Source organism: Jaculus jaculus, chromosome 14, assembly GCF_020740685.1.
Source record: "Jaculus jaculus isolate mJacJac1 chromosome 14, mJacJac1.mat.Y.cur, whole genome shotgun sequence".
Lineage (NCBI taxonomy): Eukaryota > Metazoa > Chordata > Mammalia > Rodentia > Dipodidae > Jaculus > Jaculus jaculus.
Genome location: NC_059115.1, coordinates 81,410,891 through 81,438,741, shown reverse-complemented (window position 1 = coordinate 81,438,741; position 27,851 = coordinate 81,410,891). Strand labels below are relative to the sequence as shown.

Genomic DNA, 27,851 nt, shown 5'->3' with positions numbered 1-27,851 from the left:
TGCTTTAATGCCTTTCTAATTTGAAGCTTTACAACATGTAATACATCTTGTCAGACCCCCTGACATAGATGCCTGCTGCAAATAGAAAAATGCCATATATTCATCAACTTATAGCAAAGTATTGTTTCATATTCTATGAACTTTCAAACAGAATGTACACTTCACTTCTGTAACCTGAAAATGTTTATGATAGCTTTGAAGAATGCTGTGCCATCTTATAGGACATGTCATATTGCATCCAGTCAACTTCCTAGCGTTGTCCTGGAAGAGCCACAGATTTTCCACAGGAATTTCAAAGCTCTTCTAATTCAAGTCCAAATCAGTGGAACTAGACAAGATGTCTTTTGGTTTTTAGCATTTTCATAACTTCATTGTGCGTAGGCTGACGCGAAAGCACTGGGTGGCCTCAACCCTTGCAGAGTGTCGGGGTTAATGATGCCTGGAATTAAACGTGAGAACTCCAGTCGCGGGGCAGTTGGCTGGGCGTGGTGGCACAGGCCTTTGATCCCAGCACTCGGGAGGCAGAGGGACGAGGATCACCGTGAGTTCGAGGCCACGCTGAGGCTACATAGTGAATTCCAGGTCAGCCTGGGCTAGAGCAAGACCCTACCTCGGAAAACCAAAACAAAATTGTGGGCCACTGTGGATCATAATGCACTCTTTAGCCCGTCGTGGGCAGCATTCTCTAAGAATTGTATACATGAGGCAGCTGTTTCTTCGATCGACCTGGACCAGCCACCAAGATTTCCAGCAAAGTAAGGAAGGACGCTATGTGACATCTGGTTCAGGTAGGATACCTGTTTAAAAAAACAAGATATAATATGTTAATTTCTCACTGGCTTGTAGACTTTTCACGCCGTTTGTGCAGGACAGTGTCCTCCTTGGGAGCATCCTGGAATGGCTCTGAAATGAGGACATACATGGCCTGGGGAACTGGAGAGGTGTCCCCCATCCCCGGGAGTGGATGGACGCGCGTTTCACCCCACGCACCGTGCATGAAGCGCTGCTGACAGCCTGGATGAGAAACCCGGCGCATACGATCTCACTTCTGACGTACTGTCGGGACGGCGGGACGGACGGCAGGACAACGGACGAAAACGCCACCGTGTAGGTGTTTCTGAAAGAAAACAACACACGTTCTTACTTGATGTTTTATTTTATCTTATTTTATTTTTTTCAAGGTAGGATCTCACTCTAGCCCAGGCTGACCTGGAATTCACTAAGTCATTCAGGGTGGCCTCAAACTCACAGAGATCCTCCTACCTCTGCCTCCCGAGTGCTGGGATTAAAGGTGTGCCCACCACGCCCAGCTTAGGTTCTTACTTCTTATAAGAAGGGAAGAATTATTGTTAGAAAGAAATGTCCTGTCATTAGGGCCATCATCTATTTATAATTTTTTGGTTTCACTGTAGTTCTGGAGATCACATTCAGGGCCTCTCATAAGTTAGGAATGTTCTCTACAATTAAAGGGAATAGAATAAATCCTCAAAGCTAGAAGCAGCTTCCAAACTGAGGTTTCATTGTGCCCTGAGGGTTGAAATTTCAGTCTCTTCCCTTTTTTAATTAAGAGGAAAGGAGTCAGGTGTGGTGGTGTATGCCTTTAAGCCCAGCACTTGGGAGGAGGCAGAGGTAGGAGGATTGCTGTGAGTTCGAGGCCAGTCTGAGACTACATGGTAAATTCCAGGTCAACCTGGGCTAGAACAAGATCCTCCCTTGGAAAATCAGAAGGGAGAGAGAGAGAGAGAGAGAGAAAGGAACACCAAGCAATAGGGAATCTAATAGGCTAGAAAGTAAAAGTGGGCATTCAGTCTACTTCAGCTCTAATTACATTTCCCACACTGCAAGTGATTTCTCTTTTAAAAAATTCACTATGCAGCTCTCTTGACTTTGAGATAAATGGATAAAAAATAACAAAAAGCAAATATACACATGTAGACTCTACACAAATATAGTTTTTATTTATTTATTTATTTATTTGAGAGCGACAGACACAGAGAGAAAGACAGATAGAGGGAGAGAGAGAATGGGCGAGCCAGGGCTTCCAGCCTCTGCAAACGAACTCCAGACGCATGCGCCCTGCTACGTCCACGGCGACCTCGCCTGTGTAGCAAAGATGCCTCTACACTGGAAGAGAGCTGAGGACAGAGGGCCAGCACTCCTCGGAGGGATGCCCCCGGTGACCCCTTGGCAGTCTGTTACTGTAATGGTTCCTGCTGCCCATAAGAAGTCACGAAGACCCGATTGCTGGCGCCAATGGGCTGTTTTCTGCGCTCTGTTTCTTTCCTGCTTTCTTCTAGTTGTTTGTCTAAGAACAGCTAATTCAACGCTTACTAGTAATCATGCACGCAATCAGAGTACAAGGAACAATCTGAGCATTGAATGTGCCCCTCCTATAATTAGGGCAATGGAGGGAATGTATAACTCTACTAAGAATAAAAAATTAACTTTAGGACAATTTTTTGATGGTGTAGAGCAAAAACAGCTTATGATGTTTAAGAACGATACTGAGCCTGAGAATATGAAAGTAGAAGTGTTGATCGGTAATGTTCATAAGAAGCATGACAGTTCTACAGAAAAGGAGTTACAAAACTTAGGCATTCCCACCAGGAAACTTCCTGGGGGATATGTTCAGTACTTGATCAAGGGCAGATGGTGGACTCCTAGAGCTGGAAACTACTTAGATCCACTCCCCTATGAGGGTGGATATGATGAATTCGGTAATAGATGGGTGAATTATAAAGGAAAAAGGAGGCTATGGCATTCTCTTCCATTTATGGAATGCTTAGCAAGGGAGCGTAAGCCTTGGTGTTTATACAATAAACAAGTAAGAAGGGAATTTCTGGAAAGTATTACACCAGCCTTAAAATATTGGTGGTCTTTTGGATGGAAACACTTTTATAATAAATATGAGGATTATATAAATGATTTAATAAGTGGAAAAAAGATGGTTTGGGACAGTCCTTGGAGCATAACAGTCCTTGGGGTATAAGAAATAAGTAACCTGTTATTCATCTTACACCTTTTGCCCTAGTTTCTGTTCATATAATGATGTGGTCAATGGTGCGAGATGCGCTTCTCAGAAAATGGGTACATTTCCTGCCTGATAAACACTGCATGTATAGAATAGAACAATACTTAAGATTGTTTAGATTAATAATTCTTGAGATCACTTGTTCAATCTATATAAAACCTTAATGAAAACTTCAGTAAATCGCAGCAGCATATTCAACTTAGAGTGTGTCTGTCTGTCATTTCCTCGCCAAATCCCGAGTTCTCCTTGAGCCTTCGCCCTTGTTCTCCCTCAGTCCTGATCTCCCCGAGAGTCAGTCCGTGGCAGCGCCCCATTGTGCATCTGGCTAACATGGGACCTGGGGCACTGAGCCTCGAACTGGGGTCCTTAGGCTTCACAGGCAAGCACTTAACTGCTAAGCCATCTCTCCAGCCCCACAAATATAGTTTTTAACTTGACTTTTTCTTTTAATTTTTTAAAAAGATTGTATTTATTACAGTCAGGGAGAGGGAGAGAGAGAGAGAGAGAGAGAATGGGCATGCCAGGGCCTCCAGGCACTGCAAACAAACTCCAGACGCTTATGCTACCGTGTGCATCTGCCTTACTGGGTCCTAGGGAATTGAACCTAGGTCCTTTGGTTTTGTAGGCAAGGTCCTTAACCACGAAACCATCTCCTGAGCCCCAGTGCATAACTTTTAATGCTGAATATGAATCCATGTAGAAATAAAATGAACATGATTCAAGATCAGAAACGGCTCTCTTGGACTCATTATTTACATATCGACTTTTCCTTTCTGTTCTATAAATGTCACAAACCCACTTGAACTATACACACTCACTCGTCTTTGAGAGGCTTTCTTCGCGATACAAGTACTACGAAGTCTCTGGGTTTGTCACTATCCATCACCGGGCAGGTGGTGTAGTATATGTGGTCATCCTCGCTCACCTGGTCTATGAGTTCACAGGATCTGTGAAAAAAGAAAAGTATTAAATGGCACACTTTTATGCATGCTGGAAGAAGAAATGCACTTCCGTTTTTACTTTGCATAGTATCGCTCGCTGTCTACAGCTACCTGTCCAGCTGACCTAACCCACTCCCGCCCCCAGCATTGCTTGAGGGCAGGATCAGGCATGAGCCATCCAGTCTGAAAGAGCAATTCTGCCTGTGGCAGAGAGGGTTGGCCATAGGAATACACGTTTACTGCTCTCAATGTTGCAGAGAAAAGCAGTAAGTTGCTTTCTAAAAACAAAATCTCCATTTCTAGGATCAAACAAAACATTTTGAAAATTAGTGTGTTGTACTGTTAGTCAAGGACTCAGGTTGTATGTTATAAAGAGCACTAAGTGTCAACAACTTGCTTTTGACTACCAGCTGCCACTTAATGGTTATGTTGTGTGAGGTAAATAATCTACTATTTCCCTGTGTGTGTGTGTGTGTGTGTGTGTGTGTGTGTGTGTGTGTGTGTGCGTGCATGCGCACATGTAGGCCAGAGGGCTGGTGTTGAATATTGGTCTCAACTTCTGTCTTGTATTTTGAGACAAAGTCTTCCCCTGGGCCCGGAGTTCTCCAGTCTGGCCAGTCCAGCTGGCCAGCAATCTCCAGGCATTCCCTGCTTGGTGTCTGGAACGACATGCATACCTTCACACTGGGCTTTGGTGTAGGGCTGCACATCCACTCCGGTCTCACCCTCGTGCAGCAAGCACTGTCCTGACTGAGCCCTCTCCCTGGCCCCCATCTCATTATGTGAAATGTAGATGATGATATTGGCTGCTTTTATGAGGGTTAAGTGAAAACACTTGATGCAGTACCTGAACCATACAAGACAAGTTAGTTGAATTAGAATTAATTTATTCATTTCTACCTCATTCAAATTCAATTTAAATGAATGTCAACTGACACAGAGATTTGTGGGAGAAACATTTTCAAATAATCAATGCTACATTTAAGTATTGTTTTCCCTAACAACACTGTTTTGACACAGTATGTACAATTACTGATACAAGAAAAAATTTAAATATGTTTTCTCTTCTCAGACTATTTTATTATGATAGCATTAGCCCATGGTATTATTCTGGCCTCTATCTACAAATAGAACACATAACCCCAGAGATGTTTCATTTTAGCAACATTAAATTGTCTTACATATGGTATTAATTGCAGTGAGGTTTAGAAAATTTAAAGATGAACCTCTATCTTATCAAGATTTAGAAATAAGCAGTAGCATTTGATGGGAGAGAAATCCCATGTTACCAGCCCTTCCCTTCCTAACAAGGTGTCTTGGAGGTTCTGCAGGGCTGTAGCCCGGGGGTCTGGACCTGAGTGCAGTCAGTCACTGCCAGGGCATCTGAGAAGGTGTGCGGCTCTGTACAGTCTTGAACACTTGTGAGGACAGACACCAGGCTCCCGTGGGGACACCAAAATCTTAGATGCTGAAGTCCCTTATAGAAAATGGCATAGTCTGTTCATATGACTTATACATATCCTCCTTCACCGTTTAAAGCACGTCTAATTTCTTATCCAAGGTCAAGTCTGTGTAGATAGCTGTTATAATTCTTAGGAAATGAAGTCAAGGAAAGAAGTCTGTACATGTTTGGTACCGGCACAATTTTTCCCCCAACATATTTGATCCAAAGTGGTTGAATATGTAGATATGGGACCTATGGAAATGAGTGGCCAACTGTATTCTAGGAAAGGAAGGAAACCGGAAGAGATCGGTCGAGGAATGAAGAGACAGGAAATGGCAGGGGTTGAGAGAAGACCAGTGTACGGAGCAGCCACCATTAGATCAGAGCTCATCATACGGGATAGGACGGGATGGGACTGACAGGAAGCAACGCCTTTCGCCAGGTCTCACGGATGGTTCTGCCGACTTCCTGCTGGGAACTTCTGGTTGAAAACCAACAGTGGGAAGACATGGGATAGTCACTTCCTCCAGAGCAGTGAGGCTGTGCATTAAGGTGAGACTGGGGACTACAGACAGAGCCTCCCAGCCAGGACTCCAGTGCAGGGTCTGACATGGTGCTGTTTGAGTGACCTCTGCAGGTCTCACGTACAGGAATCTCAATTTTGAATTTGTAAGTAGCAGCACAGTAGATGTGGACAAGTGTTGACTCAATGTAGGTGATCAGTAGATTACTATAGTAATCCTTCCTTTGCACCCACCAATATCACTGGGACAGTATTCTGGGCAGAGTAAGTTTACAAAGTGACACATGTATCAGGAATGCATTTGCAGCTGGTGGAGGATTTGACGTGCCCATTCTCTCTATCTGTATCTCTTCTCTCTCTCTCTCTCTCTCTCTGCTTGCAAATAAGTAAAAATATTTTAGAAATACTCTGATCTTCTGACACAATGAATCATTCACTGGGCAACAGAGATGGACTGCAATGTGGAGGTTACTTTATATAATGCAAGCATTGATTAAGAAACTGATTAAGAAAAGGTTTGTGCTTACATGTAGTGGGGGTCCCACAAAGGTCTCTTTGTGAAGTCAGACAAGAGATGATAAGCCACATGTGCTGGACTATTCACCTGTTTTTTGACCCAAATGGACAAAACGTCTTGTTCTTCCAAAGCATATATTTTTATCTAAAAGATCAGAATAAGACAATAAATAAATTATAACAGAAAGATGGATTTTTACTTTAGAAGCCATACCTACAGGCATGTAGTTATAAACTGGTTATCCATGTCAGGCGTCTCATCGCCTGGGTAAAATGAAGCCCAACAATGGCAGTGTCACTTGTAGGACTGGATGTCTAGTCAGGCCTGCATGCTAGCCCCGCGTCCTCCAAACACATGTGGTCACTTCATTCACACGCAGCAGGACTGGACGTCTAAGTCAGGCCTGCATGCCAGCCCCGCGTCCTCCAAACACATGTGGTCACTTCATTCATACGCAGCAGGACTGGACGTCTAAGTCAGGCCTGCATGCTGGCCCTGCGTCCTCCAAACACATGCGGTCACTTCATTCACACGCAGCAGGACTGGATGTTTAAGTAAGGCCTGCATGCTAGCCTCATGTCCTCCAAACATATGTGGTCACTTCATTCATATGAAGCATGTTTTTTTCATGAAATAAAGAATATAATCATATTCCTTTTTCCTTTTCTCTGTGATGCTCCTCTGCCCAGGAACAACAGAGAATGTCAGCAGTTGCTTGGCAGGCCAGGGACTCCTCTCCCCAAGAGACTTTGGAGTCCAGACTATGGCTCGGGACCCTTCCTTCAGGTGTCAGACATATCTTCAAGTGGGCTAAAGGGACCCAAAAGCAAACCAGCCTTCTCCAGACTAACTCAACTTGCCAGTAGGGTCCCAGACACACCCCATGTCTTTAGCACAAAGCATTTGTTGACTTCTGAATCACAGCCATCTGTCAGTGAGGCCAGTTCCTGAGTTTCTAATGCATTTGTTCCTTATGCCAGTGGAGGTCTGCCTCGGGGAGCCATTTGACATAGACTTAAACAAGAATGCCTTTCTGTGACTGAGTTTCCCTTCTACTTGTTTTTTTTTTTTTTTTTTTTTTTTGACAATAATCAGGGATGGGTGTTCACCTGAGACTACATTACTATTCTGAACATTTTCCTCATCCCTTTAAGAGTCCTTTGAAGTTAGTGTTCAAACTTGCCATCTTATCATCATTCCCATGGCAACAAGCTGTGAGAAGACAAACAAACATGAGGTTAGGACTTCACCACGGGAACCAAGCTGATGGAAAAACCAGGCTGTTGTGAAGGAAAAGCCTTTATTTAAACACATGCACATACACACATGTAATATCATCAGTAAGTGAATGAGGCAATGAGAAGTTAGCCAAAAGCACTTTAGGAAACAAACATGTGGTTAGTTACTTAGGCAAAATACCTCTCCTCCAGGCCAAGTGTGTCTCTCACTTCCAGCCTGCAAAGGAAGATGTGGCCTAGGCTGTGAACACTCGTCAGACACCAAGAAAACTCTGTAAGAACGGGGCTCTGATTGGTTGCTGAGACTTGCCCTACCTAGCTTGGGTTGGCTTGCGTATGTCCCTAGCCAGAGGGGGAAGAGGAGGAACATTGGTGAAATCCAGAAAGGAGAGCGAAACCACCTTCTCAAAGCTCGGTGCCAAGTGGCTCTAGACCAGGCTGCTGGGGCTCAGCGAAGTCTACGGAAGACACGTGGTCTGGAAGGTCCTTACATCTCTGGTCACATACTGGCAGTGGGATGGCTGTATTCTACCTTGGTGAAGGGAGAAGGGATACGATTGGGTTGAGCACTTGTTAAGAGTTGACTTGCGTTCTCCTCCTCCTCCTCCCCAAGTTCACGTGTTGGAACCTCTTGTATCTCCAAATGTGACTTTACATGGAAATAAGATCTTTGTAGACACAGTTAGTTAAAATGAAGTTCTACTACAACGGAGTCGTTTCCTAATCCAGTCATTATAGGCAGGGAACACTGCATACAAATAGGCACCCAGGGAGGGCGTCACATGAAGATGGAAAGGTGAAGACAAGAGATGAGGCGGGGTGATGCGTCTACAAGGCAAGGAACAGCCCCAGACGCCAGGAAAGAGCTGCAGATCCTGTCCTCCCTCGCTCTCTCGTAAGCAGCTAGCCTGCTGACACCCTGACCTCAGGCTCCAGCTTTCGGAATAGAGACAATGGCATCCCGTTTAAGTGATCAAGTCAGGTCCCCCCACGGCAGTGTAGGGAGAGTAAGCACTTTCCAGGTAGCGACTGCCCGGCTCTCAGGCACACTCTGCCCCACGGTAGCTTGGCTTGGTGACAAAGCTAAGTGCTCACTGTTGCATTTCTTCTCCGCAGATGTGACCTGTTCCAGGAATCTCACCGGGGTGAAAGTGGACTTTTATTCTTCCCACAGAAGGTAAAGGCAGTGGGAAGTCCATCGCATTGGTGGGCTACCGAACCAACAGCATGAACTGCAAAGCAGGGAAAGAGAGTTCACGCTCTCTCTAAGCACGCCTAAGAAAAGAGAGCTTTGGCTCAGCGAAATCGTCTCAGGAACTCTTCTCCAAGAAAGTGGCTTCTCTTTCCTGCTTAGTATAAGAGGGGTTAATTCCATTCATCACCAACTTCAATCTTCTGTCATGTGCTGGTTGGAGAACTTATTCTATGAAATGAGGCTAAGATAAGTAGGTTTAAATTTGACTAAAGCTACTTTGCTAGATTGACAATACTTTATCAGTGGTGTTGTTTCTCATTATAATTAGATTCTGTTTAGATGTGGGTTTGGTTGTCACATTGTTACAATAAGGAAATAAGTAAAAAGTTTAGAAATTTTTAAATCATTTGACAGTTTTGTTATTGTAATTGCATAGTGGGCAGGATTTGGGAACTTCTTACACAATCTTAATTACTGATGTTCCGTGGATGCACCTGGGGCTACCACAGATGATAAGTAAGGGTTAGGGACCTGCACAGGTGGGCCTCGGGGCCCAGCCTCTTCATTCCTCCAGCCTCAGCGACATGAGCTCCCCTCTGGTTTGCTCTTCCCTGGGGTTCTGTTCTAGATAAAGGTTATTAGGTGGCCCATGTAATTGAGAATTTTATTCTAATATCCCTAGTATGTCTTCTACTCATGATAATTTCCCCCAGAAGGACCCAGCTCAAGTTGCTTACTGACTAGAAAACCCTCTTTATCTTCAGCAACCTGAAAGTTTGTCCCAAAACATAATTACCTGCCCCTCCTGGACTTTCTGCCCTCCTTTACTTTGACTTGCCTAAGAGCCAGCCTTGATAGGTCAAACACTGCAATCTCTACCTTTTAATTATTACTCAACATTTTGTGTATACATTTGTGATGTTTCCAACTTTGCAGTTTTCTTTTTGTATTGTTTCTATAATTGGTTTCATATTATATGTAGAAAATCAAATGTAAGCTAAAACTTTAAGGTCTGTTCAATTTTTTTAAAGCTACATCCTATGGTATTGGTTATTTGTCTATTTATTTGAGACAGAGAGAGGGAGAGAGAGAGAGAGAGAATGGGCATGCCAGGGCCTCTAGCCACTGCAAACGAACTCCAGATGCATGTGCCACCATGTGCATCTGGCTTACATGGGACCTGGAGAATCGAACCAGGGCCCTTAGGCTTCACAGGCATGTGCCTTAACTGCTAAGCCATCTCTTCAGCACAGGTCAGTTCAATTTTATTATAAATGCCAGACTCCATATCTAACTACACTGAAAATAAGAATCAAGATCTGGGTGGGGTAGATGTTTATAATCTAAGTTCTTGGGAGGCAGAGTCAGGAAGATCAGAAGAAACAGGGGAGAGAGAGAGAAAAAAAAAGAGAGAAAGGAAGAGAGAGAATGTAGATATAAAGACCTGAGGACTGGAGAGATGTCTCAGCATTTAAAGCATTTGTCCGCAAAGCCTAATGACCTGGGTTCAATTCCCCAGTACCCACGTAAAGCCAGATGCACAGTGGTGTATGCATCTGAAATTTGTTTGCAGCAGCTGGAGGCCCTGGTGTACACATCCACTCTGTTTCTCTTCTCTCTATCTCTCTCTGCTTGCAAATAAGTAAGTAAAAATATATTTTTTAAAAAAACCTGTAATAAGTGTGATTCTTGCAGACAGTTGTGGTATAAAAATTATCCAACTAAAACGTGATAGAAGGCAATAAGAGAAGTACGTTTTAAAAATTTAAATATAAAAATTGTAAAATATGAGAGAGAGAGAGGTGAGGATAAATTATAAAGAAAAAATGATCAGATTTTCAAAATCACATTTTGTCATAAATATGATTGTTAAAAGGAAGGATTCAAATCCAACTGAGAAAACTACTAAGTGCATAATATCAAGAATTAATCACTCATGAATCTCTTACAACAATAGTAACTTATTATTTTGGTTGTTTTTTGGCCACAACTCCCCAAAGAAACGAGGTTTTAATGTATCGTACAAAGCACTAAACATGTTATTTTGCTTCATTCCACCTCTTGCCTGCTGTTCATGATGCTCAGGTGCCAGCATCCACATAAGAAATATACTCATAGCAGGACAGGTAAACAAGACAACCAGGCACCTTTCATGGGAGATAAAGAGAAGCCCAAATTTTACTTAAATGAAATATGCTTTGCATTGCTGCGCCAAGCAGAGATGGAAACCTCGCAGAAGCCACAGGTAGTGTACGTGGAAGACCCTGGAAGGATTTCACAGTCAGGACAAAGAATAACAAAGACAAACAGCCCAAACAAAGCACTCCTAGAAAAAGTCAAAGTTAGAACTGGAAAGGATCAAGGAAAGAGCCTTTGAATTTACTTAAATTTCAGGCTGAGGTGACTGCATGATCAGGCTGTAATTATGACGGGACAGTGGTTGTAAACTTGGACTCTCTCGGGATCGTTTCATTTTATAAGGTACTCCTTCACTGATGATGAACATCATATACTTGAACCATGAATGCATCCCAAGATCTGAACTCTGGTGGTCTGGGAATAGTAAGGAGAGCTAGACGTCCCCCAGCGAGCTTATAGTTTACTTAGTGTGAATAGCAGCTTCTACGAGTTTCCCAATAATTCTCTAAAATTAGTTAAAATGAAAATTTAGATGATATGTGCTTACTTAAACACTAAGATTACTAGTATTTAAATTAGTAGGATAAATATAAGGAAATCAAGCACCCCAGAGGTTTATGGAGTTAAGGAGAGAAGACCATTCCAATGCTAAATTGCAATGGAGCCCTTAAATATCAACTCACAGAAACTGTAGAAGAAATGTGACAGACAATGCAGAATCCGCCAGCTGGCTTTTAAAAGGTCTTGGTGACAGAGCTGCTGGAGGAGTTTATGAAGACCAGAGTGAGTTTGTGAGGAGTCTGCGTCCTCAGACTGGGTGTAACGGAGGGAAGAGTGGGAGATGAGAGGTGGGATGTGAGAACCTAACTAAGCTGGGAGGCAGCGATGGAGCCCATGTGGAGGACTCCAAGTCAACCAGCAGGGGGCGACACAGTGCTGGCAAGGTGTTTGTCTCTTAAAAAACGCCTGTCCCAAATTATGTTTAACCATCTTCAAAGCAGCAGTTGGAGCAACAGAAGGACCACCACCGTTTAATTCTCACCTGTGAAGGGCAGGAATGGTACAAATATTTGGACACCCACCTTTTCCATGGTACTGGTAACCTCCCAGCCACTCTTGGCTGCCAGCCTTTTGAAAGCCTCCACATTGTTATTAATTATGGATTCCTAGAACAAGATTTTAAAAGCTGTGTGTTCAAGGCATAGAGAGGGAGCTATAACCCTATTTTCTGCTTAGGAAATAACCAGTATTGGGAGGGACTATTGGCTGAACTTAAGTGATAATGCTGAGCTTAAAAATAAACCATAGCTAACATGTAATTTCTATCTCAAACTCTTTTGTGTGTGATATATAAGCATATGGGTTCTAGGTATGTAGGTGCATGTGTACTGGTGCATTTGCACATATGTGCTTGTGCATGGTGAAGCTACAGGTTGATGTATGTTAGGTGTCTTCTTCCTCAACCATGCTCAGCTTTATTTATTGAGACAGGTTCTCAATGAACACAGATCTCAGTTTGGCTAGTCTAGCTAGCCAGCTCGCCCTGGGAATCTGACTCTTTCCACCTCTGAATGTCCTGCGTTTATGTGAGTTCTGAACCTATGCCAATCCTGTGCTTGCATGGCAAACATTTTAGCAAGTGATCCTTTAAAAAAAAAAAAATTAGGGGCTGGAAGGATGGCTTAGCCATTAAGGCATTTGCCTGCAAAGCCAAAGGACCCAGGTTTGATTCCCCAGTATCCATGTTAGCCAGATGCACAAGGGGGCGCACGCGCCTGGAGTTCATCTGCAGTGGCTGGCCCACCCATTCTCTCTCTCTCTCTCTCTCCCTCTTTCCCTGTCAAATAAATAAATAAAAATAATTTTTTAAAAAAATTAGGAAAAACCCAGGTGTGGTGGTGCAGGCCTTTAATCCCAGCACTCTGGAGGCAGAAGTAGCAGTGAGTTTGAGGCCACCCTGGGACTACATAGCAAATTCCATGTTAGCCTGGGCTAGAGCAAAACCCTACCTTGGAAAAATAAATAAGTAAAAAATAAAAGCCAAGGTCTCAGTATCGGTTACCAACCAGGTCGCTGCTTCAGCATCGTCAGCCCTTCATTTCAGACAAGGAAACTGTGCTTAGCAAGTGTGCGGGACTTTAACTGGTATCATGAACGAAGACAGGTTGCCTTCAGTGCAACTGACAATGATGTATATATATATATATATATATATTTTAAATTTATTTATTAAGGAAAGCTAGGTTTCTCTTTCAATTTTATTGTCAAAAAATGTCCAGTTGCCTCAGTCTCTCATTCTATGAAAGTGCAAGTTCACGGACATGTCATTCATTGCAAAACATGACAAGACCACAGAGATCGATGCCCCGCATAACACAACACGTCTAATGTTGTGGCATCCTGTGGTTGGTCGTAGCTTGGGAGCTGTTCACAGAACTGCGACTCAGCAGTGAAGCAGGCAGTTACTGATGCTATGTTCTGTTTCATTTTGAAATGATGGGTTAATCCCCTGTCATCTAACCTACGTAGGTACAACCCGAGTCAATGAAACAGGAAGATTTATGTTTTTGTGATCGTGTGACTGTTTATTTTTTGAGACAGGGTTGCATGTGTCCCTGGCTGGTCTTGAACCTGCTGTGCAGCTGAGTGCTTCCACTGCCTAGTGGTGTGAGCCACTAACGAGATTTCATGATGGAGAATCCCAAACCACAGAACTATTACCTTTTTGCTTATGTTCCATTGTAGGCTGACTGGACCTGCTTTCTTGTAGGAAATAATGTATTTTCTGGAAAAAAATGAAAAGTAAACTTTTTTTTTGGTCTATGAATTTCATATACAACAATGTCTGTGATAGTTTTTTGAGTTGAAATTAGTAGCTTTTGGGAGCTGTTTTGTGTGGGAACATGAATTGTGTTTAGGCTTTATGGAATGTCAGGCCATCTCTTTTCTTACTGTGTGGGAACAGAAACTCCAACAGGGGCTCTTGGTTTTATAGCTTATCAGACGGAGAGTCCATCCAGTCCTTATACCTCATGTCTCTTACCTGCCTAGGCGAATTCGCTTGCGTGCAATTGCTCCCTGATAGCGTCTGAAATCATCCTTTAAAAAAAGCAAAATCAATCAATTTCTAATATTTTATTTCTAAAATCCTTAAGTATCCTTCGCCTAGGTCTGCTTGGTGTCTTTGTGACATCTGCTAATCTCTGTTTCCAGGATCGTACATACATCTCACTGCAGGGCATTTAGGAGGAGTGAACAGTGGCGAGGACGTGACTCCTGGATGAAAAAGACACAGTTCCCAGGAATGTGGGAGGGCATCCAGAACTGGACATCAGGACATGGTGGAGGACACAAAGGCAGCGGGCACAGAAAGTCATACTTCTTGCAGCATGAACCATAATTTGTGGGGAAAAGCCAAAGCAAAAAAAAAAAAAAAAAAAGGCTTTCTTAGGCATTAAACTCCAGAGGCTGGTGTTGGTAGGAAGTGATGCCATGGAGCTTTGTAACCAAGGTCTGACTAAGGAAGCCGTGTGGTAATAACTGACCTTGGAGATGGGTTTGACTCTAGGGAAAGTGACAAGTTCTTCCTGGTCATCGACGGCTTGGTAAATGAGAAAAGCACTGTTGATGTGACGACCTTGGCCCTCAGCCCATTCTCGACAGTTGAAAGCTTCCACTCGCACGCCGACCTCCACGCTGCAAGACCAACGAGACACAGAGCGATGGGCAAGATGGGACCATGGTGTGGCCAGCCCCCCCTGCCCCTGACAGCCCAACCAGGCCGCAAGAGGATGAGGTCAGTTTTCCTCTTTGTCGTCAGCAACTCTGCACAACCCTCAAAAACAGCTGTCAGCACACCGGATGGTTTGTAACAGCCCCTGGTGCATTTCCGCTTCACTTCCCCTCACTTAAAACCGGGGAGAAGACCCTTCTCTTAGGGTGGCAGATACCAACCAGAGCCACCCTGAAGTTGCTGCCACGCTCTCATGGGACAAAATCTCCAATTCATCACACACGCAGTGTGAACAGGCCGCAGACAGAAGAAAGGATTAAAACGTGTGTCCGTAGGTTGGGGGCAAATACAAACAAATCAGAAGAAACTCATGAAGTCATCCCTGCATGCACCTCCAGCTTGAAACAGAAATCAGTTTGGCCCATGCAGCTTTGAGGTGGCCCACCGAGCATACTTTACCAGGTCTGGAATGTATTGTTGACAATGGCATTGAAGACAAGACGGTCCCCAACTGTGGATGGTCCCCGGAACTTGAACATATCCACAGACTTCAGAAAGGGGTGGCTGTGACACAGGCGGCTGAGGAGAGCCAGGGCAGCAGAGGTGGCGGGATCAGTGAGCAGTTGATTGTCTCCAAAATGCCTCCATAAACCAATGGGTCATTGCATGGACACAGGTGACCAGTACTTCACCTGCTTTCTAAAGAAACGACTCTTCCACTCAAGTGGACTGAGTGGGCACCGAGAGTGGTTCTGTTCAGGACCTGCCAACGTCTGGGGAGCCACCACGTCCCCCAGCAATGGGACTTTATGAAGATGCTGCTTGCTTGGTCTCCCATGGAGGTCCTTTCAAAACCCGGACCCCTGTCCTCAGCTCCTGGCTATAGCCCCGGGAAATCGTGACTGGAGGGCTGGAGTTGGGCACAGGGCGATGACTGCTGCCGGCCCCCCACCCTTTAGTATCAGCTGACTGAATTTATCCACCTACGTCAAAAGACACACTTTTTCTTCCCATGGAAAAATTGCCACACAAAGCCCCCAAACCTATGCAGCACATACTCTTTGTACTGAACTTTGAAGTAAGTGCACAGAATGTTTAATTTCAGAAGTCACTGTCACCGTGCTCAGCCGTCTCTGTGACCACTGCGCCACTCATTTCTCTAAAGAAGCGGGCTAAGTGCCCGAGTCCACCGCGGCTAATGACGCTGTCAGTCTTTACAACAGCGCATGTCCAACCTCACCTGCTTCATTGTCATTAAGAGTGACAGCCTCACTTTAAAAAATAGGCTTTTCTGGGCTGGAGGGATGGCTTAGCAGTTAAGTGCTTGCCTATGAAGCCTAAGAACCCCCATTTGAGGCCCGATTCCCCAGGACCCACGTTAGCCAGATGCACAAAAGGGGGCGCATGCATCTGGAGTTCGTTTGCAGTGACTGGAGGCCCTGGTGCACCCTTTCTCTCTCTCTCTCTATATATATATGCCTCTTTCTCTCTTTGTCTGTCATTCTCAAGTAAATAAATAAATTAACAAAAAGAATTTTTAATAAAACATGAGAATAGGTTTTTCTGTGTGCAATTTAATAAGATAATTATAGATTTCTAACTATATATTATACTTGTGCACCACATATCAGTCTATATCATATCTGTGTATCACATATCATATATCATATCTACAGACACATTAATAATAAAATTCTTTCATTTTGGAAAATTCAAACCTTAAGTTTTGTGATTATAAAAATGATCAGAAATTTTCATATGCATCCTCACATTACACACTGTTCCTTCCAGCTACTCAATCACAAGTGTGGTTATGGTAAGAATAAAATACCTTTTTTTTAATTGAGTAGATTTTTAAAGTATTCTTATAAGCTTCCTTCTGCCTCTTCTTATTTTCCAGCGAATGTTTTGGCTATTCTGATTTTAACTAGCACCTTCAGAGGTCAGGCTTAATTGTAAGTTGCCTCTTCCAAGGTCTGAAATGAGGCTGGTGCCTAATCTCCAGGTGTACGATCTGTCTTCTCCTCTTTCTGTTCCAACTCTGCTTTGCCATAAGCTTCCAGGCACAATGGGTTAAAGCATCACTGACTGACATTCCTACTTCAGAATTAAGTATTAAAACTGTCATTTCAGTTTTGTTTCTGAGTTAAGAACATAAACTTTCACCTCCACATAAGAGGGTAGACTAATCCTAGGTAAGCATTTACAATTTATGATTTATAATTGCTCCATTTGGATGAAAAGCAATGTCTCCCTAAGTTCTTTCCTTGACCAACACCGTGGCTAGCCTGGCAACAGGGTCTCACTCAGCTACGTCCTGCTTTCCTTCTGCTGCCCCCCAAATCACAGGTCAAAACCAGCAACCTTGCAGAAATCGTCGCCACTGTCTCCATCCACGCCATGATCTGGCCACCAAACGTGTTCCCATGATGGTTCGCATGGGGTGGGAGGACAAGTTCAATGCTCTGGACAGAGGAGCCCCTGGTGGGGACAGCTCCCTCCGCGTCACAGGTGGGATCTGCCAGGCGAAGGAGAGCAGGGGTGGGTCAGCCTCCGAACCCGCACGACAGCCCCTCCTGGCCCACCGCAACGCAACTTCAGACTTCCAGAAAAGTTAAATTGTTCTCAGAAACCTTAAAGCTGTAGTGTGGCTTCCATCCCAAAGGTGGATCTTTACAGGGACTTGGGAGATATTTCTAGGAAGATAACATCAGAAAGGGCCTTCTGGAGACTGCATCCCAACTGGTAGGCAGTCCACTGAAGTTCTGACCAGAGCAGTGGGCCCATTTAAACGGGTGGGGAAAGGCAAGGGGGGGGGGGCAAGAATTTGGGAGGTGATAAGTACATCAATATCCTAATTGTAGTGGTGGCTTTACAGATGTATACCTATGCCAGACCTTCTCAAGTCTTAAAAGTAAAGGAATTTGCAGTGGGAAAAAGGGCTCAGTGGTTGAGGTGCTTGCCTGCAAAGCCTAACAGCTTGGGTTCAATTCCCCAGACCCACGTAAAGCCAGACACACAAGGTGGTGCATGCATCTGGAATTTGTTTGCAGCAGCTAAAGGCCTTGGGGGCACTCATTCTCTGTCTCTTTTCCCGCTATCTCTCTTTGCTTGCAAATAAATAAATAAAGTAAAGGAATCCGGGCTGAGGAGGTGGTCCAGCAGTTAAAGGCGCTTGCTCACAAACCTGCCAACCCAAGTTTTATCCTCCTCAGTGCCCACCAGACTAGACACAAAGTGGCATACTTGTTTGTGATTCCAATGTACCTAAGAGACTGGGAGGTAGAACCAGGAGAACCCAGAAGTTCACAAGCAGAAGCAGCAAACAAAGGGACAAGCCCTCTCTCAAAAGAAGGTGAAGGGAGAGGAGAAACGTGTGAAGTTCCCCTTCACCCAGGCATGGTGGAAATGCACATGTCAAGGCACACATCACCATGCATACACACGCAAATAAATAACAAAACTAAACATTGTAAAAATCAATAGCTTAAGCTCTGAGGGGCTACTGACATTGAGAATGTGGAACCCCGTGAACTGCAGGGTGGCGATGTGGCTTCCTGTGCAAGCTGTCTACGGACGCGGTCACTGGAGAGAAGCCACACTGCTCCTTGACCTTCTGCTATTTTGAGTCATTTCTGCCTCCTCTGGTGACAAATTGGGTTTTATTCTGAACAATGGAGAAATCATTTACTCTGGCTGCAAAGCAGGAAATATATTCAATCATGTCTCTGGCATCACCTAGTAAATCACAATACACTAAATCCTATGGGCCATTGTGGGGAAGTGGGGGAGGATCGACACATCCCGGGCATCCTGGTTGGACTGTCCCTCCAGAGCGGAGCAGGCACATGAGCATGCGAATTCACCCAGTAATGGGAAGCAGGCTTTTCTTGGAGCAGCTCCTTCTAGGTGACGAAAAGGTAAAGGTAAGGGTGTCTTTAACTCCACTTTCTAACGGGAAGTAAAAAAGTAGTGATCTGTTTTCTTGGGAGAGAGAGGAAGAGCAAGAGGCAGAGAGAGGGGCAGATAGAGGGGGAGAGAGAGAGATTGGGCATGTCAGGGCCTCCAGCCACTGCAAAGGAACTCCAGACGCATGTGCCACCTGTGCATCTGGCTTACGTGGGTCCTGGGGAATCAAACCTGGGTCCTTTGGCTTTGCAGGCAAACACCTTAACTGCTAAGCCATCTCTTCAGCCTGAATTTTGTTTGTTTTGTTTTGCTTTTTTTTTTTTTTTTTCTAGGTAGGGTCTCACTCTAGCCCAGGCTGACCTGGAATTCACTATGTAGTCTCAAGGTGGCCTTGAATTCACGGTGATCCTCCTCCCTCTGCCTTCCAAGTGCTGGGATTAAAGACATGCACCACCAGGCCCAGCTTTCTGACTTTTTCATTCATAATTCATTGATGATCTATTTCTTTTATTGTTTCCAATGATCATTTCAGTTCCTTGATTAAAACATGTCAGTAGCAGGGGCTGGGGAGAAAACATTTGCTATGCAATGCTGAGTACCTGGCTTTGGATTCCCAAACCCCACACAGAAAGCCAGAAGCTATGGCATGGTTCTGTGACCCCAGTGCATCCACAGCGAGAAATGAAGCTGAGACAGGAGAACTTGGAGAAGCTCACAAAAAGAGCAATGAACAACAACCCTGCCTCAAAACGAGGTAGAAGGTGAGTACTGACCTGAAAGTTGTCTTCTGACCTCTCCACTCATGCTGTGGCGTGCGTGTATCCACACACACACACACACACACACACACACACACACACACACACACAAACATACCAATCAATTGCAAACTAAAACAAACACACCAGTAGCTCCCACTGTTCTACTTTGAGATTCCAGATCCTTCTCATGGCTTTATCCTAATCCAGCCCCACCCTCCCTCTCTAGCCGGAGCTGCTGGGATGCTCATCGCCACCCCCACTTTGGTCTGCCACCCTGGTCTTCTTTAATCAGTCGCTCTGTGTTCTGACGGCAGCAATCCCCCGGCTGTCACCGCTGCTTCCCCCGCACGCCCTTCTGCCTGGACGCCTCACAGTGGTCACTTCCTCAGAAAAGCCTTGTCTGGTGGCCTCACTAAGCCTTTCCATCCTGAGTGCTTCTCTGCACCTTTATTTCACAGCTTTAGTTTTATGCCCATTTGAATGATCTTTCACTATCTGACCCATCAGATCCTGAGCTCTTTGAGGCAGGGCATACAATATGTACATTTTAAAATTTTCATTCCTGATAGATATTATTAGTGCTAGAGTCCTTGTGAAACAGACAAAGGGCCTTGGATTCAAACCATAGCACCACAAAGAAATAAGTAAGAGACAAAAGAAAATATGATTTAGGAGCAAAGCAATGATCTTGAAAGTTTGACAAAGAAGTAGAAATTTCGTCAACATTGGTGAGTGTGGTGGCTCACTGAACCTGTCCCAGAGCTGACATGTACTTGCTGAATGAATGAGTGGTGAATGAACTCAACTTTGCTCACATAGCTTCCTGCGGCACTGGAAGTCCCTCTCCTCCCCTTTTCCTTAAAAAGTACCACTGCTCAATTTTTCTAGTTTACTGGCTGTGAAATATTATCCTATGTTGTTCATGATTTGCATTTCACTGACTACTAATGAGGTCCAACATCTTTTCGTATGCATATTAAACATTCTTGTTATCTCTTAATTAAGTGTCTATGTCATTGATTCAAATATTGCTTCTCTCCCACCTTTGGAATTTCAATTAAATAAGCGTGAGACTCTCATTATGTTTCATGTGTCTCCCAACATATATATATATATCATGTATATGTACACACATATGCATATGTTTTATTGTTTCTTTGCTTGTTTTGAGACAGGGTGTCACTCTGTAGCTCAGGCTGGCCTCTAACTCATGTAGATCAGGCTGATCTCCAACTTGTGATCTTCCTGCCTCAGCCTCCCAAGTGCTGAAATTATACTTGTGAGCCAACGTGACAAGTTCTCCTTGTGTCTTTGTTGAACTTTGTAAATAATCTTTCTATTCTTGATCATACTTTTGATACTTTTCTATTGCATATTTTATTGTGCTGTGGATTGAATCTAAGACCTTGCATCTGCAGGCAAGCACCCCAGCACGAACCTACACTCCCAGCCCCTTCTGTTCCTTAAGTTACAATGGCCTTCTTACTTCTTATGCTTCTTATGAGGTGATCTTTGGGGATTGTGTGGGTCTGATGTCACTTCTAGATCTTTGAGTCTTTTTTTTTTTTGGTGGTTTTATCAGGAGCTCCTTTTGCTTGGATATTATCTGTAGAAATCCCTTAAAGCTAAGAAAAAGGCTTTCTTCCACAGAGGATTTTTATTTGCTGCTGCTAATAAAAGGGGGTTTAGAACACACCCGTGAGCCTTGCGGCACAGTACATGCTGCACTAAGGTAGACCGCGGATCACCCTGCCGGCCTCCGCCTCACAGGGCGTGGATTCCAGCACCAAGTACGCATGGAGGTCTACTTGGGCACATTCTCAAAGCAAAATATTTCCCCCATGCCATCGAAGGCCACTGCTGGGACATACGAGGGTCCCTATCAGGGCTCTCTAGGTGACTCATGGAGGGGACCAATTTTGGGGGTTTTGGCTGCAGATGACCCCGACCTGCCCTTGTACCGAAGGCGGGCTGACCGTGTCAGAGCTTGGGCACCTGCGCTTGCTGCCGAGCCAGCTAAGCCTTCCCTCGCAGCGCTGCTGGGCTCTGGCCAGCTCTGAACTTCACATCTGTCGTCCTTTTCTGACTGCTGAGGTGGGTTTGCAAAGATTTTTGTAAATAGTTATCTGTAAATTTTAGATTTTTCCATATATTAAGACTATTATATTGCTGCAGACAAAATTATTTGCTTCCAGAGTGATTTTTTAAAAGGTTTTAAAAAATATTTATTTGTGTGTGTGTGAGAGAGAAAGAGAGAGAGAGAGAGAGAGAGACAGAGACAGAGACAGAGAGACAGAGAGATAGAATGAATTCCAGACGCTTGCACCACCAAGTGCACCCCACCAAGTGTACCGGGTTTACATGGGCACTGGGGAATTGAACCTGGGTCCTTAGGCTTCACAGGTAAGTGACTTAGTCAGTAAGCCATCTCTCCAGACCTGTATTTCTTTTTCTTTTTCTTTTTTTTTTTTTTTTTTTTGGTTTTTTGAGGTAGGGTCTCACTCTGGCTCAGGCTGACCTGGAATTCAATATGTAGTCTCAGGGTGGCCTTGAACTCTCAGCGATCCTCCTATCTCTGCCTACCGAGTGCTGGGATTAAAGGCGTGCGCCACCACGCCCGGCAGACCTGTATTTATTTTTCTGAAGCAAGAGCTTGCTATGTTTTGTTTTTTGTTTTTTTTTTGAGGTAGGGTGTCACTCTAGGTCAGGCTGACCTGGAATTCACTAGTCTCAGGATGGCCTTGAACTCATGGTAATCCTCCTACCTCTGCTTCCCGAGTGCTGGGATTAAAGGTGTGTGCCACCACACCTGGCTTATTTTTACTTTTCACTGCAAACTCAAGAAGTATAATTTTAATGAGGACAGAAGTTTTTTTTTTTTACAGATATAATTATGCTGGAAGGAAAGTCAGGAAAACTAGGGTAACTGCAATGGTTATTAATAACCATATTAAAGGCATACTTTTACAAGATAACTTGGAAGATCTACTTGCTAAGTGCAGTAAGAGTTAGGCTATAAGTAAGAATTTTTTGTCATTTCATTTTATCCTGAGATTTCAGCAGTGAGAAGACAACAGGGTGCATTGGTGGTTGATTGCTGTTTGGGTTTTGTTCCTTATTAATGGCTGTCTAGACTGCCTTAGGGTTATTCTCATGGCTCAGCTGTTTCATTCCTCAGGACAGAGGCATTTAAAATATATCTTGGAGCCAGGACCATCTTTTAAAGAAACGAGACTCACTGCCCTCAGCATCGTAATTTAATCACGAAGTCTTTGCTTCCTTAAGCATATCTTGGTAATGGGCACGGCCCTTTATCAGGTCAGCATGTAGGTAAGAACATTCAGGGGGTGGAAGCGAAGCACAGGCTTGAGATGTCTGGAAACCTGCTCCTACCTCAGCGATGAGCTTATCAGTCACCTTGACCACCTTGAAGCCCAGTAAAGCTTTGTGTGTCCTGGACAGCGATGCCCCTTGATAGTGAGGGCCCCGCCACCTCTGCCAGCTCTGGTCTGTGAAGACAGAAATCTTGGAGAACCTCAGCTGGTTAGAACAAGGACTCCACCCTGCGACCCCCACCACTGCTTCAGCTTCTTCTGACGTCAGGCCTTTCCGTGGGCTCTTTCTCTGCCCCCCTTTCCCCATTCTGTCCTGGCCCATGCTTGCCCTCCTCCTTCCTTTCTCTGTTCCCTTGCCTTCCTTCAGAACCAGAGAAGCTGGGCTTCAGCGCGCCTTCCCGCCCTCCTGGCTCGTTCATGCTATGTCCTCCTTCTGTGCTGTTCCCGGGACTTCAGCGATGGAGTCACCCAAGAAGGCCAGGGGATGGGGAAGGAAAGAGGCATGAAAAGGCCTCAAAGAACCCAGGAAACAAAACAAAGAATGTGTATTTTATGAAAAGAAGTGTTATTTTGCCCTCCATGGCTCAAGGAACATTGCAGTTAAGGGGGGCAAAAGAATGTAAGAGCCACAAGGTGGGAAGGAATACTCCGAGGTAATGTCCCCCTGGGGACTGACTGGTGCATTCATGATCCCACAGTGACTGCTGGTAATCCCACTGAGGAGGTCCCTCAGTGGGATGGGGTGGGGAGAGGGGTCATAAGAGTGTAACCCCTGGGGTATATTTGCAATATGTTCATATATTAAAGTTCTCAATAAAAATTACCAAAAAGGAAATTTGTGTTATTGTGGAAATCACCTGGACATATTAACAAAATCTTTCTCCTTCCATTTTATTTGTAAGGCAAGAAAAACTACTGATGTGCCACTGAGCATTTAATGAGGGATGAGAATATAAGTGACATGCAAGGGACAATCATCAGCCACCATAGGGAATACAGCTGGTTTCTAGTTGGGGTAGCTCTGAGAAAAGCAAGAAAAGGAGAGAATATGAACTTGCTCATAGAAGTCCCCAACAGGAATTTCTCCATTGTCAATCAATTAAAGTAACACTTACTTTTCTCTATTTCTTTTACCCCTGTAGATCCAGAGTTGCTTAGGTAACAGGGAGCAGGCAACAGAAGACCATGGACTGCGAGCAGAGAGGGGAACAACCTCTGGGCCTGACCCTTTCTCCTGCTCAAGGCAGAGCTGAACTGAAGCAAGGATCAATGCCCGAGTTTCCATGGTCTCACTCGCTGCCCAATGTGCTTATAGAATTTTCCATTCCATTCTGATCACATGGGCTCTTTTGAAAGTTTCTTCCCTGTTCAGAGTGCCCTTCTCTACTGAGAACAAGCGAGGCTCGTAGGAAGTTCTAGATGGGAAATGCACAGTGCCTGTGAAGTGCCACCTCAGCACGCCATGGGCAGCCTCCCTTCATCATCACCGCTACAGGGTGCTGACTTAGTGGTAACCACCAACTTCTTTGCCTATCCTTTATTTCTCATTTCTACCCTTGCAGATCCTCCCACCTAGAGGCTTAGATGCCACCATTTACATTCCAATACCAGTCCTTCCTGCTCCACCTCCTGGGCCTGTTGGAAAAGATGTCTAACATTATCACAGTTGAAATGAGAGGGTGAAAATAAGTGCTCAAGGAAAGGAACTTTTCCCTTCACACAGACACATAAAGTTCCTATAAACAGACTTACTGACCATCAAACTTGCTACTCTCCTTCATTAAGTTTTTGAAGGTGTTTTCATGCTGCAATCGAATTTTTCTTCTCTCAGAAGCCAGGTTATATTCTACATGATCTTGCTCAGTAAGAAGTGTGACTGGTTTTAAGTGAACCTAGAGGAAGAAAACTTACTTTAAATTTGTCTTTCAATGCCTTGCTCAATTGTAAGATCACAGCCCTGAATTCTGCAAAAACAAATGATATGCTATGTGGTTTTTAACTCAAGGAAGCAGAGCATTTATAGATATTTTCAACAATATTCTGGTACAACTTGTCTTTTAAATATTTTCAACTTAAAAAATTTAGCACAGCGTTGGAGAGATGGCTTGGTGGTTAAGCGCTTGCCTGTGAAGCCTAAGGAACCCAGTTCGAGACTCAATTCCCCAGGACCCACGTTAGCCAGATGCACAAGGGGGTGCACGTGTCTGGAGTTCATTTGCAGTGGCTGGAGGCCATGGCACACCCATTCTCTCTCTCTATCTGCCTCTTTCTCTCTCTGTCTGTCGCACTCAAATAACTAAATAAAAATGAACAACAACAACAAAAAATTCAGTACAACCTTCTTTATTTTTCCATATAACAAGGGATGGAACTGAAAGTTATATTAGTTTACTTTCTTTGATTTTATAATATTTTGACAGAATCATATGACATGAATTCTACAAAATATGAAACCGATAAATGAGGATAAGGACTTTGGCCCGCTGAATCCTATCAAGAATTTTTCTTCTATCTTTTGCAAAATTAAGACATCCAAGGGAGGGAATAAAGATATTGTGTAGAGAAGACTATCTTGTATCAAAAGATAATCTCCGTTGGTAAATTTTATTACATGATCAAAACATCTCCTAAGAGACAAACTAAAGAATCAATATATCAGTGCAAAACTTGAACTGACCTCCAGAAACCTATGACGCAATGGTACTAAGGGGTCAAGCTCCTCCACAGATGCCCATCTGCTGCCATGTGTGTGAAAGGTCTGGGCAGCTTCAGGACAGGACACCTCTAGTCTAATCCTGACCCTTGGCCCAGATAAAGCTGAAAGAAACGAGTGATTCATGTGCAGTTTAAAGTCCAGGCTTCCCTATATCACTTGTCTACTCGGTCAGAAATATGTAGATTGACAGCCTACACTAGTTTTACCCTTAACATTGTTTTGTTTTTGTTACTTGCCTGGATGGATATAAGAAACTGTTTGGTAGAATTGCACCCTGGTTACCTAGAAACCAATATACTTTGCATATATGCTGATAATTCCTAGTCTACAAAAGTACACCATGAATAATTGAAAATAACTCTGGCAGCAAACGTGCCTGAAGGCTGACCTCCCTGAAGGTGGCCTGAGCCTTCCTGCTCTCGCTGTCCCACCTCCTCCAGTTCCCACAAGTCTTTCTCGCACGAGCCCAGAGTTATGTGTATCCTCCCCGTGTTTTGACCCAAGCCACTGTAGAGTTGAATCTTGCTAATCATTGTCGATTTTATCCTGGGATGAACTCACTTGGGCAGAGAGCCTGGTAGTTCAAACCAAACCACGGCCTTTTCATGCCTCATCACATCATGTGCTACTGAATAAGAAAGTCACCAACTGGAAAATTAGTTAGTGTGGGAAAGGTGCCTTTCAGTTCACTTAATGTGAGGCAGCCCCTTATGGTAGCATCGTAAGGTGGCTGAATTTCCAGAATGGCTCCAGAAAGCAATTCTTTAGGTTCTGCTGAGATGAATTGTGGGGTGATACTACATGCTTATTCCCCATGTTCCCGGATTCAAAATGAGAAGTCTGAGGGTGGAGAGGAAATCTAGGGCTCTCACATAAGGGGATGGGATGGTGACAAACACCCTTTCCTGTCACTTTCTGTCAACATGAACCCTGTGCCCACCTCCATTACTCTCATTCCTAGGAGTTTGGGGGTTCTTGAGAGAGTTGGGAAAAACGGAAATGTTGACAAGACCACATCAACGCCTTAGGTTTCTGTGAGACCAGGAGGCAGTGCTTCCTCAGGCTTCCAAGCCCAGGTCTCCGCCTCAGTGAGTCTAACTCGGCCCAGGGGACGGCCTGCCTAGAAAGCGGCATTTCTGATACTATAATGAGCTGGGGTGAACGTCAGCTTGAAGAACAGCACCCTCTGCCCAGGTGAATTTGCCTTGTGGCACGTTTCATAGGAAGCTTTGAGTGAGAGAAGTGCATTTTTCTGATTTATAATACTAAGAATATGATATATAAGAAATATGATATTCTAATAAAATGTCACTACAACATATTAATTATTATACTATTATTACTAACAATAACTAGTCCTTATTGAAGTGTTACATTCTACAGATGCCTAGACTGGATGAGGGTCTTCTCCAGGCACCCTGTCTCTAGAGGGACGTGACAAAGAAGAGACCTCAGGAGCCTTCAGAGACGCTGACGGCTGTGGCCGGGTGAGCGCTGGGCAGGGCAGGGCAGAAGCACGTGCCACTGCGTTCAGTGCGTTCTCAGCCCAGATGCCCCGCAGCTTACTTTAAACTACAGAAGCTCAGCAACTTTGACATTTTCCTTAACAAAAAAATGGACCATGGCATGAAACTACTTGCTGAATTTCTCTTGCTTTAAGATTTTTTTTTAAAATCTCAACTCAATTTGTGTTGTATAACCACAAAAGTAAAACAGCAAGCGGCATTTCTGAGAAGCTGATGTGACCTTTAAGTCATTTTAAACACATGCCTTCCCTTGCTTCATAAAACTGTACTCCTTCTCCGCAAGGCCCTCTTCTCGAGACCTGGTCAGTCCCCATGACGTTTCTAAAGAACAACGACCACAGTGAGCACCAGTGAGCAGGGAAACTCGGGAAAGTGAGTCTTATCCTAAGAACAATTACTTCTGATGCAACCAGTACTATGACTCTGGCATATATGAAGAGGTGTCTCTTCGCATAGAAAATTTACCTTTTCTCTTCCGACTGGTTTAACTACAAATGTGGAGAATGCCACACTAACAAGTTTCTCTATGCCAGTGCACATGTCCTGTACCATGACCTTGATACTGATCTAAAGGAAAAAAGACATAAACACATAAACTGTTAGTCATCCAGATAGCAGATTTGAATGTAGCATGCAAAATTCACTTTATGTACTTTGCCAAACGTGCCTTTTGTTTTTCTTAAAAAATATTTTATTTTTGTTTATTTATTTGACAGAGAATGAGGGAGAGAGAGTGAGAGAAAAGGCATGCCAGGGCCTCCAGCCACTGGAAACTAACTCCAGATGTGTGTGCCTCCTTGTGCATCTGGCTAATGTGGGTACTGGGGAATCGAACTTGGGACC

General features: G+C 44.2%; 1 protein-coding gene across 1 annotated transcript in view; it reads right to left on the bottom strand.

The window, feature by feature from the left end:
• Positions 1-328: 328 nt before the first annotated feature.
• Acot12 (acyl-CoA thioesterase 12) overlaps positions 329-27,851 on the bottom strand; it is a 48,060-nt gene continuing 20,537 nt past the window's right edge. The window contains exons 6-17 of the mRNA XM_045133395.1: positions 27,474-27,575; positions 24,523-24,658; positions 17,126-17,279; positions 15,221-15,340; positions 14,574-14,724; positions 14,072-14,127; positions 13,750-13,813; positions 12,111-12,194; positions 6,467-6,600; positions 3,850-3,978; positions 991-1,117; positions 329-797 (exon numbers count right to left, since the gene is read on the bottom strand). Coding sequence (XP_044989330.1) covers positions 648-797; positions 991-1,117; positions 3,850-3,978; positions 6,467-6,600; positions 12,111-12,194; positions 13,750-13,813; positions 14,072-14,127; positions 14,574-14,724; positions 15,221-15,340; positions 17,126-17,279; positions 24,523-24,658; positions 27,474-27,575 — 1,407 coding nt within the window. The 3' untranslated portion in view covers positions 329-647. The remainder of the gene's footprint in view (positions 798-990; positions 1,118-3,849; positions 3,979-6,466; positions 6,601-12,110; positions 12,195-13,749; positions 13,814-14,071; positions 14,128-14,573; positions 14,725-15,220; positions 15,341-17,125; positions 17,280-24,522; positions 24,659-27,473; positions 27,576-27,851) is intronic.